Here is a 15,327-nt window from a genome sequence, read left to right as displayed (position 1 = left end):
ATGACATTCGTTAGTGCTATATCAGCTGATAGCAGAGGAAAGACGCACAAAAGAGTGAGAGAGATTGTCAAATCAGGGCCCACCCATGATCAAGGAGGCGGAGATGAGACTAACGTCAAATAACGAAACGCACCCGCTATTGATTGGATGTCCCTACGAGCACTGTCTCCCCATTTTACTTCTAAGAGGTTACCCTGAGAATCTATATGTGGTACAAGCGCAGATCCCTTATTATAGGTACATCTAGTGTACGGCGAGGAGTGCTATGGTGGTACCCTTGATTCTATTTTGAGGTACGATATTTGGTCATCTATCATTTGTTCATTACGAAACCTCCCTGGACAGATCTACCTCACAAGCTGACTACTTTACAAGGGCTCATTATCGCGACTCGCAATATCTGGTCTGCCATTGGCTTTATTCCTGACCAATCCGCCTCTGGACGCCGGCTTTATAACGGCGTCGTGGATCGCGGTACTGCGGTCTTTGCGAACGACCCGATGCCCGCGGGCCGGGCAGGCCACGTGGGTCTCTTGGCTCGCGAACATCGAATAAGCTTTCGGGTGGTGGATTGCGTGGGGGCCACCGGCAACACGTCGCCGCTGGGCCGGTGTGGCCAACAAGCCGGATATCCGGGACGTTGCAGGCCGGAAGAGGACACAGTGGCCGGAAAGTCAGTTGATAGCCCGCCAGAAACCAGTAGCGGGCCTCGGTCCTTGTCTCGTAGCCCCGACAGAATGAATGGAAAGCTTTGGTGATTGGGCAACGTATCTGCTTATATGCTGCTCTAGTATAAGAGGCTGCTGCATCGGGTATGAGGGCTGAGCTCGCGAATTCTGCGTTGGCGGAGCACGATAAGGACGCGATTGAGCGATGCATAATTTCTCTGGATGGAACACCGTAATAATGAGAAAGGGAAGAAAAAAAAAAACGATGAACTGCTCACCGACAAGGCGTGAAATGTTGATGAAAACAGCGTGCGTGCTTTCATACCTAGTATACTTGTCTCCACCCTTAGGCAAAGCCAACCTATTTTTTGTCTGAAATGTACACCAGCAGTTACAACCTCTCCTCTACCTACATTTTGGGTTGCTGCTTCCACAACAATCATCCCATCCGCACTCCAAGTACCCAGAGCCCAAGCTCTGGGTAACAAGCCTCAGACCATGAACCTCTTACAGCATTGGTGGCGATGTTCATAATGCTCGTCCCGAAGAAGATGGGTATATGTGTGGGCGGCTGGTGGAGGAGGCTCAAGGGAACCGAAAGTTCACGTGATTATTCAAAATGGAGTATTGTTACCAGCAGCTAACGATACAAGCTAACGATGAAGTTGCGGGGGGGAACGTAGAACGAGCGTCCGTCTACCAGATGGGCTTCATAAACTCCGTAAACGACACGGACTGGTCGTCGCCATCGTGCAAGGCGAGCTATCGTGACTACAGGTGCCACTGGGAAGACAATTCACGAAGCGAGATACCCGGAGTTGTCCAAGAGTCTCGACGCCCGCGGCATCGCCGGCCCCCACCCTACTACTCAAGGATCCCATGTCGGAGTGGTTGTCTCGGACTCGGGGCGGCGTGGCCGCCTCTGCCACACCATGGCACCGACCTTCAGGGTGGTGGGCGAAGTGACGGAGGGCGTTTGAGACTGCCTAACCTAATCGAGAAGTAGGTACCGTACTCCGTAGACACTGGGATAATTCGTCTTTGGCTAAGAATGTATGGGCTAACGAGATGAGGTATGGCGGCCGCCGAATAAGGGCTGGCGTACTGGCAGAAACAGGGTTAGTTGGTTAGTTGATAGGGTTTCAAAGTTAATTATAGCAGTAGGTGTAGTGAGTAGGTGGTTGACCGCCCTCCTTAATAGGCTTAGTTGATAGGCGGCCGCCGTACCTCTTCTCGTTAGCCCATTCATTAGCCAAAGACAAATTATCCCAGTATCTACGGTAGTACTAGCCTCTGAGGGCCGCGGAAGATACCGTATCATATCACGTGAACTAAGTAGTCTTACTAATACATGCGCATCCTAGCCCCACCTCAGACTACATATGTATCTTAGTACAGACACGTAGGGTTACTTAGGGTTAGGGTTAGCATTTGCGTGATGTACAGGTATTCCCAGCTGCCCTTAGCAGCTAGTACTGTCTACTTATTTTTATCCGTTACCGATCTTCAGCTGACGAGCACTGCGTGGGCAGGAGTAGTCTCTCCAGCTGCATAGTGATAAGAGCATCAGTCAGCTCCGCCGGGCGCTGAGAAACAGACCGGATGAGCCGCAGGAGTTGACGCGGTGGCTCAGCCTCGCAGCCGTTGACAACATACCCGATCCGGCCGCCGCCGACCAGCCGCGGATTCAGGTGTTGGGGAATCGGACCCGCTCCTCGGTCGGATGCAGCTGGCGATGCGTCACCGGACCAAATGGCTGCCGGACGCCTTCACGTCCGCCAAGACGTCGTTTTCGTATGCGTAGGCTGTATCGGGGTGAAGTGTTGCTTTCTGGAACATCCATCGCTCAAGCCCCTATTCCCCCTTCCCTTATGTTCCTTCTCTGACTGACTCGTCATCACGGACCTGTCGATAATCGACATCTGTCTGGTCAGCTCCGCAAACACGGAGGTGCACACCACTAATACAGAACCGCGCTGGCACGTGGACCTTGAGTTGGTCAACACGCGGGTGGGCACGCTCTTAGAAGTTGCAACTAAGAGCCCCGTGACCTTCTCGCGTCATTCTGTGGAGACAAGGTCAAGGTGCACGTTCAAAAGCCAAGTTGTGCGTTCGATGCCAAGCTTTGGTTATTACGAGTAAGAAGCTTCTGTTTATTACTGTTTTGTTTGGTACCGAATGACGTGGATTGTACGTATATGGCGTATGACGGTGCTGTATGTCATGTATCAAGTTGTCAGGGGTTATGTGCACATATTGCTAAGATCTGAGCAGACAGGGCAGGGTCGAGATCGTCCCTAGTTCCAAGTTTACTACACGTGGGTATTAGGGTGCCGCCCCCGGTCCATTATGTCACATGGCCGTCAGCCGCAGGCTGTTTATCCTGTTTGAGCGGAGCTGATGACACACGATACAACGGTTCTATATTGGTCTGGTGTCAGGAGATCGGCCTAGTTCCGAGTTCGTCATGAACGCCGGTGCACCGCGGTCGGAAGAAGACCGGAATGTTGGTGTTGAGGCCATCATTGTGAACGGACCATGGTCCTAAGGGTGTCCACATTGTATATCGTTTACAGTAAAAGAGATTGCCCCGGCTGAAAGGCCGGAATACACATAGACTCCATTGAATACAGGGTTCCAGGCGGGGTGGAGGGGAAGTTCTGCCTGCCTGCCTGCCTGCCGCAACCACAGCACCGCACGCGGCAGAGGAGGGTGAGGAGGGAGATCAGACCGGGGGTGAGCCCGGTTGGGATCATGTCCTCCCCAGCCCTTCCCATGGTTCCGGCAGGGACCATCTCGCTTTAGTCACGCTTGCCCCAGCCACCGGCCCCAGAAGCCCGTGGCAACGGTACCCAATCACAGACGGACCCGATCCGCTCGCGAAGGTCCTCCCTTGGGACGAGCCCCAACCCCCTTCAAGAGATGCGGCAATGCGGCATCGGCCAGCGTCCACGACTCAAGACACACACCCAACCACAGCTGCCGTTGTCGATCTTTGCCATTTTCTGCCCAATATACTACCCTCTTGTGTGTGTGTGTGTGCATAACGTTCCTATTTACGATGCAATTTACACGAAATCTTACCACAGATAAGACACCGGGGGGTGCCCGAGTCGCGACGCACCCCCCCCCCCCCCCCCCCCCCCTCATATCATCCCTTCTCTTATCCTCACGATAACCAGTGGAAGGTCGGGCCGCCGGCAACCTTCGCAAAAGTGGCTTACGTAGGCTCGCCTCTCTATCCCACCCTTCACGTCGGCCACGCTACTGCGCGTACAAGGTTTACTGGGTAGCGCCGTCTTCACCGATGGGCGTGACTACGCGCGCGGGGGAAATGCTGCGCTGCACGGCGGGATGCCACCCTCTACCCCCCTCCCCCATGGTTGGTTCTTGAAGATCGCTACGCCATTTGTGCCCAATACGGTTCAGAAAGCAAGATTTCGTAAATCGCGTGGTTGGTGCCTGTGGCCGGTATGGTGAGGTTGTGTGTTTCTTTTAGAAACATTCCGTTGTGTTGAGCATCGCGCGTGGTACCGATACTGTATCTTTTCCCCCGACTGTTTCAAGATAATCATTGTGTACCTGTGCCGCCTTTCAGAGGGACCGGGCTGGGTAGTCATCTCAGTTGGCGAGATTACGTGAGATTGTCGTTGACTCCAACAATCCCTCCTTGTTCGGGAACACCACGGTTATTTGTCAACATCCACTGATGGTAGAAACGTCGGGAGCGGGAAATGGGAGAACGGTCATATGCGAAGATAAGCGGAGCGGGGTAGATTGAGGGACGTTTGATGAGTGAATTTATTATGTTCGAGACTATCATTCATATTCCAATCCTCCTACATGAGTACGGTATCTTCTGGGTATAGACTTAAAACACTAACAACGCTGACATGTTTGTAAAATGATATGGCGGACAGTTCCGTCATGATAGATCCCCTGAGAAGGGACAAGACACTCGGCGCAAACAGGGTCTCTCTCCCCTGCCTCTGTGCCAAGGATGGCCTGTCGTTATCTGATGAGCGGCCCAGGATGAATGGTGGTGTCAAGGGTGCATAGCCAGGGGTCCAGCCTTATGAACAGGCATGCCTGACTAGCAAGAGAGGCTAAAGGGGGGTGGGTGAGGTGAGTGCTGGCCAGGCTTGGGGGAGCGAGAGATCCCCCCCTCCTCGGCTCAGGCCATTTCCACTTGGCAAGGCTTGGCTTAGCACGAGCCGCGGACGTCGTCCGGGTTCGCCGTGCAATGGCCCCTGCCGTCGACGCAGTCGAAGCCCGACTTTGCGATCTCGCGGCAGGCGTCCTCCCACTGGTCGCCGGCGACACCTTCACCGCTTGCCACGCACTGGAAAGGACTGAGTCAGCATTTGCAAGGTCGCATCTTCTCTGGTCTGGCCTGGTATGCCAACCAGAGGGTCAGTCACTCACTCGTCCGCTGGTAGCATTGTACGAAGCCGATCCCCACTCGTAGTTCTTGGAGGCGTAGAGCGTGCAAGCCTTGGTGGTGATGCGCCAGTTATAGATTTTGCTGTTGTGACATGCGCAGCTCTCATGAAGATTCGCGGAACTGGCGGGCGGTGTTAGTTCTCTGGAGAGATGGGGTCGGGGAGACAGTGGACTCACGCGAAGGAAACAAAGAGGAGCGCCACGGCGATCTTGGAGACGGAGAACTGCATCTTGTCGGTGGCGGTGGCGGGGGCGACGATGATTTGACTGGGCAGTCAGTGGAAGTGACTGTGACGACGGAGATTCTTCTGTCGACGAGCGAGAATATATCGCGACCGATGATGAGACCAAGACCCGAGGGCAAAAAACAAAAAACAAAAAAAGGGCGTGAACGGTGGGTAGATAAGGCCGGAGAATGCCAAGGCAAACAAACGGGTGGAATCGATTCTGGTTTATATTATCCATTGATGGCAATTAACCAGCCTACTGGGGATAGCACGTCTTCACGCTGCACAGCTGCGTTCAGATGCAGTTCATCTCCTTTGCGTACCGGCAGAGATCATCTAACTCTGCCAGGTCCCCCCTTCCGCCGGCTCTAAGTGCAGCCGAGGCCCACAACAGGAGCAGGCCAGCCTAGAGTGGGCGGACTAGGGTGAAGTCTGGCCGACTGCGAAGGATGTGGGAATGTGAGCGCACTGGGCGGCGCAGAGTCGGCAGGGCCATGCGCTTGCTGGCGGCTGTCGCTCGGCGCGTGGCGACGGTAGCTGAAATGCGTTGTTCCCGCATGGGAGTGTTTCGCGGAACCTGGGCGAGGGAGGGGATGGAAATAGGAAAGTGATGCGGGACGAGGCTGTGATAGTCTAGAAGACATACCACGTAGGAAACCCGCTTCGTTATCTACTCTGTGCGCGTTTGTCGAATCAAGGAATGACTTTAGACGCTCAGACGCGAGTAGGGCCCCATCCGTCATTGGTCACCTACACGTGTAATATCTTCTGTATCTGAGATACGGAGGTGTGATCTTTACCCTTTCGGTGCCCCATCCAATGATCCCTGACCGCCTCGGCCAGCATCGTAGAGGTATCGAGTCAGTACGAAGTCGTACCGGCGCTGGGTCCCCCATGGCGCAGATTGGCCCAGCTCGATTGCTATTGGCTTCCAAGGCCGCGGGGCATGAGGCGCAATGATACGCTGCCCTGGCCGGCTGGCGAGGACACACGAATGGCTATCAGAAGCATTGCCGAGTATGTCTGCAGCCGGGCGACCAGGGAGTCAGGGCGTGGGCGAGATAAGCAGAGTCTCCGCAGTTCCAGTGACTCCGGAAATTATGAGATAGATTGTGGACTCGTAGGAGGCCGTAGTCACTCTCGTGCGGCCCTGGCTCAACGAACTTCGAGGTTGAGCACGGGAACCATGTTCGTTATCATCTCGTCGATGCTCTTGGCCCAGCCGGCTTATAATTACTCGCGACAGCCTCCCACACATCCCTAGCTTGAGAGCTTCACTCACTAGCAACGGCCAGTCCATTTTACTTATTATAATTCTCTCCGCCTCGAACGCCTACGTTTCCCGCTAAAACGAAACATCCTCAAACCTACTTTTAATGCAGTCGTATGGCAAACTAAAAGAAGACCAGCCCCGTCACAACCAAATAATCCAATGCGTTTCTCCATCCTCGCCGCCGCGGGACTCCTCGTCGCCGGCGCCACCGCGGCTCCCACTCCCGAGCCGGCCGCTCTCAACTGGGACGACGTCGTCATCGTCATGGACGACGGCAGCACCAAGGTGATGAAGGCCGACAAGTGGGCCGAGATCGAACGCCGCGCACCGCTGCCCCCCATCCCCGAAGGCTTCAGCACCACCCCTGTGCGCAAAGCCCCCGAGAACAACATCACCCGCCGCGACTGTAAGTGGTCGGCCGAGGCCCAGATCCTCACCGACGAGGAGTTCCTGGGCGCGGACGTTGCCGTCTCGCCCGTCGTCAGCTCGTTCGGCGCCATTTCCGACGTCTCGGTCGCCAGCGGTTACTCAATTTCAAACACCGTCACCGTCACGTCCGGCGCGGAAGCCTTCCTTATCGAGAAGGTCCTCTCTGTGACCCTTTCGGTCAGCTACGCCTACAGTTGGACTACGACCGAGACCCAGACCCTCCGTTTCACCATGTCGGCGAACAACTACGGCCTCGTCGTCTCCCAGCCCAACGTCCGCCGCGTCACCGGCAACATGCTCTCTGGCTGCGCAGACAAGCCCACCGTCACACCCTTTGTCTCCGACACCTACACGGACCAGTCCTACGGCCACCTCAACTGGGTCAAGGGAGTCATCCGCCTCTGCAACAGCACCGTATACCCAGTCCCCTTCTGCTCCGGCGAGGGTACGCACTCCTGAGCGGCTCCCCTCCGCTACCCTTGGTGCGCCACGCACCCCGGAGGTCGAGGTCCGCGACCGCTCTGATTAATCTTGCGCACGACCCCCCCCACGTCTGGCACGCAAAGGGTTCTCTAGAGGCCAAGCCTGAAACTGTGTTAACGCAGCGCGATATCATGTCATCACCTTCCTGCACAGCATGTTTTACTATACCACTTTAGCGGAAACGTCTTACGAGTTCTGTTTACGGTCTATTTTCTTTTACACCTACTATATCCATTTTGGAGCAGCAAGCCGTTGCAGGCGGCTTGGACGACGGTTTTTGACGGCCATGTGTTTTAGCGATTTAGCGATAACGATACCAGTCTGCCATGGGCCCATGTTGGGGCCAGAAAGGGTCTATCTCCCTTTATTAAACAAACAAATCAAATACTGAAAACATTTCAAACTTGCTCAAACATCCATTTCGTGCTCCCTCATTACAAGTCGACATTGTGCGCCCAGTACCGGACTTTCCGTATGTGAAACAATGATTCAGTCGTGGTTCCTTAGCACGCTCCCGCATATAATACATATGTATAAATCACTCAAGTGGTGGTTATCTAAACCCTGGGCCAATGGTTGCTCGTGAACCTTCTTCAGGACCTTGCCCTTTTGGGAACCCCATTCCTCGAGTAATTGCGACGCAGGTGAGTCCCTTGGTTGAGATACAGTAAAACCCTCATTGACGGTCTTGACCGACATTTAATTGCGCGTTATTTTTACAATGATCTTGAGTCGTCACAAACCCGCTTTCGCCGCACAAGGGTCTGCACTAGAAACCAACAGTGGGCTTGTTTCACCTCTGGAAACTGGTTTAGATGTGGTTTTCTTAATTCGCCTACACAGTTAATTATTCATTTTACAGTGATCATCTGTTGAAAAGAGTGGTGACACTGCATCGTAGCAAGATGTCATGCTCGTGATTTACTGCTTCTCCCGCTCCGCTTTCAGCTTCTGGTCCTCCTCCTCATTCTTGGGCACCTTGACAAAGGCCGGTACGGTGACAGCATTCAGCTTGCGCAATGCCTAGAAAATGGGTTAGAGGCGCGCCCGATGATAGATGCGAGACCGCCTACCCAAAACAACCGCCACTGCGAAACACGGCAGAACACGGCAACACCCGCTTGACTCACGAGCCAGGCGAGCGTCCGGGCAGCGGTACGAAAAGAGACCTGAAAGGAGTCACGTACCTGCGAGAAAGCCCCGTCGGGCAGGTTGTTGTTCCACTTGTCGTTGACCTTGACGATCTTGCCGTCGTCCCCGACCTCGATCTGCACGACGCTCTCCATGGTCTGCTCCGTCTTGACGCCCTTGACAGTGTAGCTGTTCTTCAGTTCGAGCTCAATCGGGTTACCGGCGGACGTGACAGTGTGCGACTGAATCTTGATGGGGTTGAACAGCGCCGGGAGGCCGTACCATTGGGCAGCGAACTTGTCATAGCCCTCGGCGACGGTGATGTTGTCCTGGAAGGTGGCGTTCCTGGACCACAACGACAGGTGCTTCAACGTGGGGTTGCCCTCGAAGAGCTAAAGGCAGGCGTTGATTAGCCCGTCGATCATGCAAATCAATCGTGTGCAAGCGGGGGAGGAGCAGGGGTCATACATCGAGAACGCTGCCAACCAAAACCTTCTGCTGCTGCGAGAGCGAGACGCCGGACTTCTGAACGATGTCGTTGTTCTTGATGCCGATGGACTCGAAGCTGGGCGCCTTGGAGTCGGCGGAGGCCTGCGCCTTGGCCGTCTCGGAGGGGGTGCCCGAAGCCATGTTTCTCTGGACTTGCTTTGCGAACGACTTGGTCTCTGGGTGAGTAGCGATCTGCTTTGCGATGTGTCTCGCGGATGAGTGCATGAAGGCGATGACGAAGATGAGAGGAAGAGATCAAACAAGAGTCAGGGACTTGCTTGTCAGGAGTTTTGGGGGGGTAATGAGGGGTGACTGAGTGAGAGAGCGACGTTGGTATGTCGTCAATGTCAAATAACCGTCGTGCGCATATTCGTCGCGTCACTGGGCTGACGTGACACACTGTCCATGATGAGCGCTGACGTCATGACTTGGGCTTTGATGAAGTGATGGATGCAGTTATACACCAAAGCACAAGTCGTGCGTGAGGAATGTTGGCGTCTCAATACGAGCCGAAAACAGTATGTAGGTCAACATCTCATTCTTGATCCTGCTGCGTCGGCGCTTCCGTATGTCCCGCCGTCCCCGCGCCGGCTTGAAATTCCATGGGAGGCATAAGCGGCGCCCGGACCCGGACCCGGACCCGGACTAGAAAGACGGACCCGCTTGTACCAGCACCACGGCGCTGACTAATCTTAGAGGCAATTTGAGTGCTACCTATTCTTATAGATAAGGGATTCCCTACTACTATACCCCTCATTTCCTTTTTATGAGCTTTGTGCGGTCACAAACGCCACGAATGCTACAGTACCAGGTCGTTCTTACGAGTTGATACCCACTGAGGATCCTCCCAGGCAATTGGCGCCGAGAGCCGGACCGAGGCCCCAGCATACATTATCTGTCCTTACTCCACTAGGAGGATGCCGACGGGCTAGCACATTGGCGGTGACAAGATAGCCTATAATTACATAGAGAAGTGCGTTGCCGAGGACGCAAACACCAATCGCTCTTCATAATGAGAGTGCATGGCAATACCCCATATTGTTCATATTGAATTTTGGTATTCCTTTCTGAGACCTGTACGGATACATAGACGTTATTGAATCTGATCTTATTGCCGTGATCTTGAACTTCTTCTTTTCGCCACACGTGTTCAAGTCTTGGACTCTTAATGGTCCCGATGAGTGTATTCACTGTGGGCCCTTACAGATCTCATCTCATAACACTTCTAGTATGGCTTAGTCAAGACGGAAAACACGGCTATCAGGCAACGTTTGGGTCTTTTGGTTGTTGCATTCATTGGTTGTTGCAATTCATTGGTTGTCGACCCTAGACTGGCTTTCCACATCCAGTGGAGGCGATCTTCCGGCGCTTTGGGCGTGTTTGTCGTTAATCTCCAACCAGGGGCATCCCAGATGGTGAATAAGCTTCTCCTCGGACCAGGCATTCTACATTGCATAGAAGGGTATGCCAAGCCAACTGGGTGTCTGGGCCAACGACGACTGTGGTCCATTGAGCCCTGTCCATCACAAGAGCGGAACTGTTGGTAGCGAAGCTTCTGAGTTTCTGTCCGATTCGTACTGAACCGCCCCAGCTGGATGGGAACTCCAGTGCCACTTTCGTGCATTGAACTACACGATGTACGGTGTAGAATTGGGTGCCAGTAGCCATTATATTTCGGCGACGGTATCGCCGACGGATTAGCGCTAGTCAGGGATTATTTATCTATGGGTCTCCCGTCGTGTTGGCTCGGCTCAGGCCAGGGTCTAGTGATTTGAGTTTCGAGATGCCTACCTAGGGTCCTAGATGGATTCCCCATGCAACCTCCCTGTTGGATGTCGGCTCGGTCATCATATTCCCAGTTGTTCTGATAGGGCCGACCGCTATCGTGTATCTGCATACGGAGTACTAGTTGGGATAGCACGGAGCGCCTGTGGGGGTTCGGGGTGTGCTATCTTTCGGCAGAGAGCCAAGATCAATTACAATTATGCCAAGCAACGCCATACCGAAAGGAACCCATGTTCCTCGGGTCTGTTCACCTGCTTGACTCAATCCTGTTGCGAAGATGCTATGCACCGTAACTCTTGCTGATAAGAAGACAAACTTCACGTGACAAGTGGAGTAATTCTGAATGTCGCCTCACCGCACTTTGCCGTAAGAGAAGCTTGTGTTATTATAATAGCCCAAAACAGTAGGTCGGTATTCTAGCCAGCTCTAGATGTAGGAGCAGATATTAGGGAACGTTTCCCTTTGACAGATGGCTTGTAATTCCCTAGTTCGGGTCGGAGTACACAGAAGTTCAGTCTATTTAGGATCTCGGTCCACCTTTATCCCGTCCTCACCGCACGTGTCGCTGCCATTCTCCGCCAACTATCATTGGAACCTGGAGATACAGCGGGTCATACCCATTGATTGGTGAGGAGAAAGCCGTTCAAGCCCGGAATTCTCGAGTCATGTCCCTAGTTATTGAGCACGCTTCAAACTCATTGGCGGGGATCTATCCATAGATTATAATACCACCACATAACACCATTCTTGACCTTCCTCGACGCCATGTGCCTGGCAGTTCGCTAAGCACGTGCTTCGAACAAACGTTCAATCCTTGTTGATATTTGTTGCTATTGAACGGGTTGAATGGACGGCGTTTTGCACGTGGTCAAGGTTGCGGTTCTCCCTAGATCTTGGCCATTGTCCCTGTTAGTCAACATCAAAACGAAAGGCTGGGAGGTCGCACAGGGAGTAGTACAATAAGGAGACATCCGCGGTCGGCACGTGGTGCCGCAATACGCTAACAAATGCCTTGGATCGTGCAAGTACCTATCCAAGAGGTCTAATAATATCTCTTAAGCGCAGAAACAACGTCCTTCTCGGATGAGAATGTTTTCGCGGACTAGGCCTTTGTTTTGCAAGATTCTAAATCCAGTTTCCGGTGTCTATACGGTCGATGGATGCATGGAAATGCGCAGAATGCAAATCTTATAACAAGATGACGGCGCGTTGATAGGCGGTATCTACTCTCTCGCTATCGTAAGCTGGTACTGTATTATTACAAGATGTGAGCCGGCCCCAGAAAGTCCATGACACGATTTGACCTTAAAGTTTCGCTGTCGAACCTCTGGGTGTGATAATATTCAAGGATGTCTGGGTCACTGTCCAAATTCGACTACGTGCAGAGAGTTCTAATTCACACCCCGAATACATGCGTACGCTCGTATTCTACCACAGTTTATTGATTTGCAAGCGCCATATGTCTACTCCACACGCGTCGAAAATCTCGGCCATAATCGCTATAGGTCGTTGACGAGATCGTCTGGTGGCTTTTCCTCATTTGGAAGCTCAGCATCAATATACTTTTGCAGATCTCATGGTCATATTATTACACAGACTGGAGTGGCACAGCATATACTTGCCGGCGTTATCAAATATAGCATCTCGATGGTATAATACACTTTAAGTGGGTTTGCTAAGGGTTCTTCACTAAGACGCAAGGAGCGTTATTAGTCATTTGTTGGGAAGAGATTGTCTTGTATTGGGATTTGTTGGAGCGGTAGATTGCTATCTAAAGAAGGTGTATAGTGTGACGTTAGACGTCAGGTGTATTGGCATTATTCACGATGGATCCTGGCAAAGAATCACGGGATCTTAAAATAGAGTGGCTGGAAACGTGTCGGATTGCTTGGCTATGATTAAACCCGACAGTCATCAGTCTGTGACGATAACCTCAAAATGCTATTCCTAACGAAGGTGAATCTCCGCCATTTTAGGGGCTAGCGTAGTACCTGCGGGGCTTAGAAACCAAACAGCAATCACAAGTACTACGCTAAGCTTTTCCATAGGACGACCCCCTCGACTCAGGGACATCCTGACCGTAATGATCCTGATGCTAAGGGATTTGAAAACGGGTAGCTGCTCTGAAAGGATTTTCCGATGTCGGATTGCACTTCCAGCCAGCGGTATTGCGCAATTGGCCTAAGTGGTCCGTACGTATTCAAGATATTGTGGTGGGGACAGTTGATATGTCTTTAGTTTCAGTTTTACTTCCAAGCCCAGTGAGCACGGCTTTTCCTTGGATCAGTGACATCCAAGTTCATGGAATTCGCCGTGGCCAGATGTTTGTCCTAGAGAAACGTCGTATTTATGCCGACACCGCGGTTTTAGTCTAGCCGAGTGATATGCCTTATTTCTTTGATAACAGAGCCTGGATGAGGATAAGTCAGCGTCACCTCGCCCCCTGCTCGCTTCATCAGTGTCATGACTGACAGAATCACACGCACCTTGGTATCTCTGCGATTCCCTTAAGGCCGAGAGCAAAGCCTGGCTTTTCGCCACCATTATTGAATGAATTCACCAGTCAGAGCACACAATAGAGGCAAGAAGAAATAGGGTGAAAGATGCTCAAGTATAGGAAATACTGCTGAGCAGTGGAGTGGCTTTATAGATTTGACTAGGTAATGAGTGAAACAGATGTAGAAACACGTGACGGGGCTTGTCCCATGAGCCTCTAGCGATGGGGCTTTCCAAGAAATGAACGCTTCAGCTTACGTATGCCGAAAACAGACTCGTACTGTGAGAAGCACCCAAATCTATGGTTAATGGGTGTCGTCTCACTCTTCGGTAGGTCATTTGGTTGAAGAATAACAGGCGATATTGAGTGTCACTGTAATAAATTCCACTAGATCGTATAACGGACCCCTCCTTGTCCACAGAGGCCAGCTAAGTTTTCACTAACACCTTGTTGGGTAATCAATGCACAAATATCTGCTTAGGCAGCAGTATTATTACACTAATCTGTCAATCCTCTGATACAGATAATAAAGCGCACTGCTTCACATCATCAGACTGGCCCTCGATCCGCGCGAGCATGAGTTTACTCACGGCAGCGAAGTTATTTTCGCGACATACTATCCTACAGCAGAAATAGGAATAAAACAGCAGTATTGAGACTTCAAGCATCCTCGAAGCTTTATAACAGGGCCTAGTATCTCTAAAATTGCGCCTTAGTTGCGGCAAGCAACCAAGCCAATGACAAGAAATGGTTTATCGCCATCGGTGACCACATGACCGTCAGCCTCCAGTACACCAACTTGGCGCGGAAACAATTTGCCCGCCAATCCCACGTGGGGTTCGCGAGAGCTTGCCTTGCTAGTCTACGAGCTAGGCTAGCTGTGACGTGAGGGAATGAGCGTATTTCGCGCCTTGCGCTCACTCTCGGAGCTGTCATTGGCTACCATGAGGCTGTGGCAGGGCGTCGGGGGAAGCCCTCGATGGCTATATGATGTGCCAAGATAACGTGCATAACCGATACGCCCGAGTTATGTGGCCAGCCACTTCGGGTTGGCATAAACCAAAGAGATCATTTCTAACGGATAGACTGTACGTCATCGTCAGAGGCGCTCATCCAAGTGTCCGCGAAAATCCATGGGTGTCCAGACCTGGTTGACAATGGTCAATGATCTGCTTTGATGACACACGAGTTGCTCAGCCATAAAGTGAAGTTTTGGCTGCAATGTGCTGCTCGAAAACTACGTTGGGAGTTAACATAGATGACTCTCAGCGACCAAAGATCGATCTAATTCGTGCTATCTCGTGCATATTCAGTTTCCAACCTTGAATGATATCGTGTGAAGTAATACATCTTCTTATAGACGTCATAATGGGTTTTGTAGGTACCGCAATCCACCGCATACTCTCGTTTTCACTAACTTCATAAGTTTAAGTCGCTGGGCAATGTGGCCGACAAGTTTGCAATGCATGCTGTTAACTCTGCCGGTATGCACAAGTCCCTGAGGCCTCTGTTAGAAAGTCCTGTGAAGTGCTGAATACGTTTGTTTCAGCGATGAGCCGTGCCTCTTACGCCGATGGAGTTGACTGTGTCCCGGCCGATGGCTGCCTTCTGCCATCCAAAGGCAAAGGCAAAAGTGAGCCCCCACCACGGGTGTCGAAGATGACCTGGAAGGAAACGCTGGAGGCGGAAAAGGCTGCGAAGGAGAAGGAAAACTCTCTTGCGAAGTGACTAGGCAACAGGAACGGATCTTTTTAAATAGGCGCAGGCAAAAGGATGCGGCTGGCAGAGTCGAGGAACGGTGCACCAATAATGATATTTGAGACATACCCGGATTCACACTAGATAATGCGACATATCACAGTTATCGGAGTGATGTATCTGAAATGATTGATGTTCCGAATT

At 52.2% G+C, this 15,327-nt stretch overlaps 6 protein-coding genes across 6 annotated transcripts; 2 read left to right on the top strand and 4 right to left on the bottom strand.

Moving 5' to 3' along the window:
* Nucleotides 1-199: 199 nt before the first annotated feature.
* LY79DRAFT_368442 (uncharacterized protein) lies at nt 200-1,113 on the bottom strand. Its single transcript, XM_060552812.1, has 2 exons — nt 947-1,113; nt 200-886 (listed from the first exon to the last, which is right to left on the bottom strand). The coding sequence occupies exon 2, from the start codon at nt 877-879 to the stop codon at nt 418-420; it is 462 nt and encodes a 153-aa protein (XP_060409938.1). The 5' UTR covers nt 880-886; nt 947-1,113; the 3' UTR covers nt 200-417.
* Nucleotides 1,114-4,503: 3,390 nt separating this feature from the next.
* LY79DRAFT_566171 (uncharacterized protein) lies at nt 4,504-5,999 on the bottom strand. Its single transcript, XM_060558796.1, has 2 exons — nt 5,094-5,999; nt 4,504-5,010 (listed from the first exon to the last, which is right to left on the bottom strand). Exons 1-2 carry the CDS (start codon nt 5,574-5,576, stop codon nt 4,873-4,875), a joined length of 621 nt encoding a protein of 206 aa, XP_060409937.1. The 5' UTR covers nt 5,577-5,999; the 3' UTR covers nt 4,504-4,872.
* A 695-nt stretch (nt 6,000-6,694) lies between these two features.
* Nucleotides 6,695-7,896, top strand: LY79DRAFT_566169 (uncharacterized protein). The gene has a single exon (XM_060558795.1). It carries the CDS (start codon nt 6,771-6,773, stop codon nt 7,497-7,499), a length of 729 nt encoding a protein of 242 aa, XP_060409936.1. The 5' UTR covers nt 6,695-6,770; the 3' UTR covers nt 7,500-7,896.
* A 548-nt stretch (nt 7,897-8,444) lies between these two features.
* On the bottom strand, nt 8,445-9,368 carry LY79DRAFT_593334 (uncharacterized protein; the record flags this gene model as incomplete). Its single annotated transcript, XM_060561544.1, has 3 exons — nt 8,445-8,546; nt 8,711-9,046; nt 9,123-9,368. The coding sequence occupies 3 exons, from the start codon at nt 9,366-9,368 to the stop codon at nt 8,445-8,447; spliced, it is 684 nt and encodes a 227-aa protein (XP_060409935.1).
* Nucleotides 9,369-9,906: 538 nt separating this feature from the next.
* LY79DRAFT_662237 (uncharacterized protein) lies at nt 9,907-10,811 on the bottom strand (the record flags this gene model as incomplete). The annotated part of the gene is given in 3 exon segments (XM_060562807.1): nt 9,907-10,098; nt 10,109-10,217; nt 10,593-10,811. The coding sequence occupies 3 exon segments, from the start codon at nt 10,809-10,811 to the stop codon at nt 9,962-9,964; spliced, it is 465 nt and encodes a 154-aa protein (XP_060409934.1). The 3' UTR covers nt 9,907-9,961.
* A 3,783-nt stretch (nt 10,812-14,594) lies between these two features.
* On the top strand, nt 14,595-15,192 carry LY79DRAFT_566163 (uncharacterized protein). The gene is made up of 3 exons (XM_060558794.1): nt 14,595-14,802; nt 14,852-14,909; nt 14,975-15,192. Exons 1-3 carry the CDS (start codon nt 14,752-14,754, stop codon nt 15,151-15,153), a joined length of 288 nt encoding a protein of 95 aa, XP_060409933.1. The 5' UTR covers nt 14,595-14,751; the 3' UTR covers nt 15,154-15,192.
* The last annotated feature ends 135 nt before the right edge of the window (nt 15,193-15,327 follow it).

Source organism: Colletotrichum navitas (genome assembly GCF_030913465.1).
Source record: "Colletotrichum navitas strain CBS 125086 chromosome Unknown LY79scaffold_76, whole genome shotgun sequence".
NCBI classification, from domain to species: domain Eukaryota; kingdom Fungi; phylum Ascomycota; class Sordariomycetes; order Glomerellales; family Glomerellaceae; genus Colletotrichum; species Colletotrichum navitas.
Note: the sequence above shows the minus strand (reverse complement) of the source record. Positions and strands in the feature narration are given on the sequence as shown.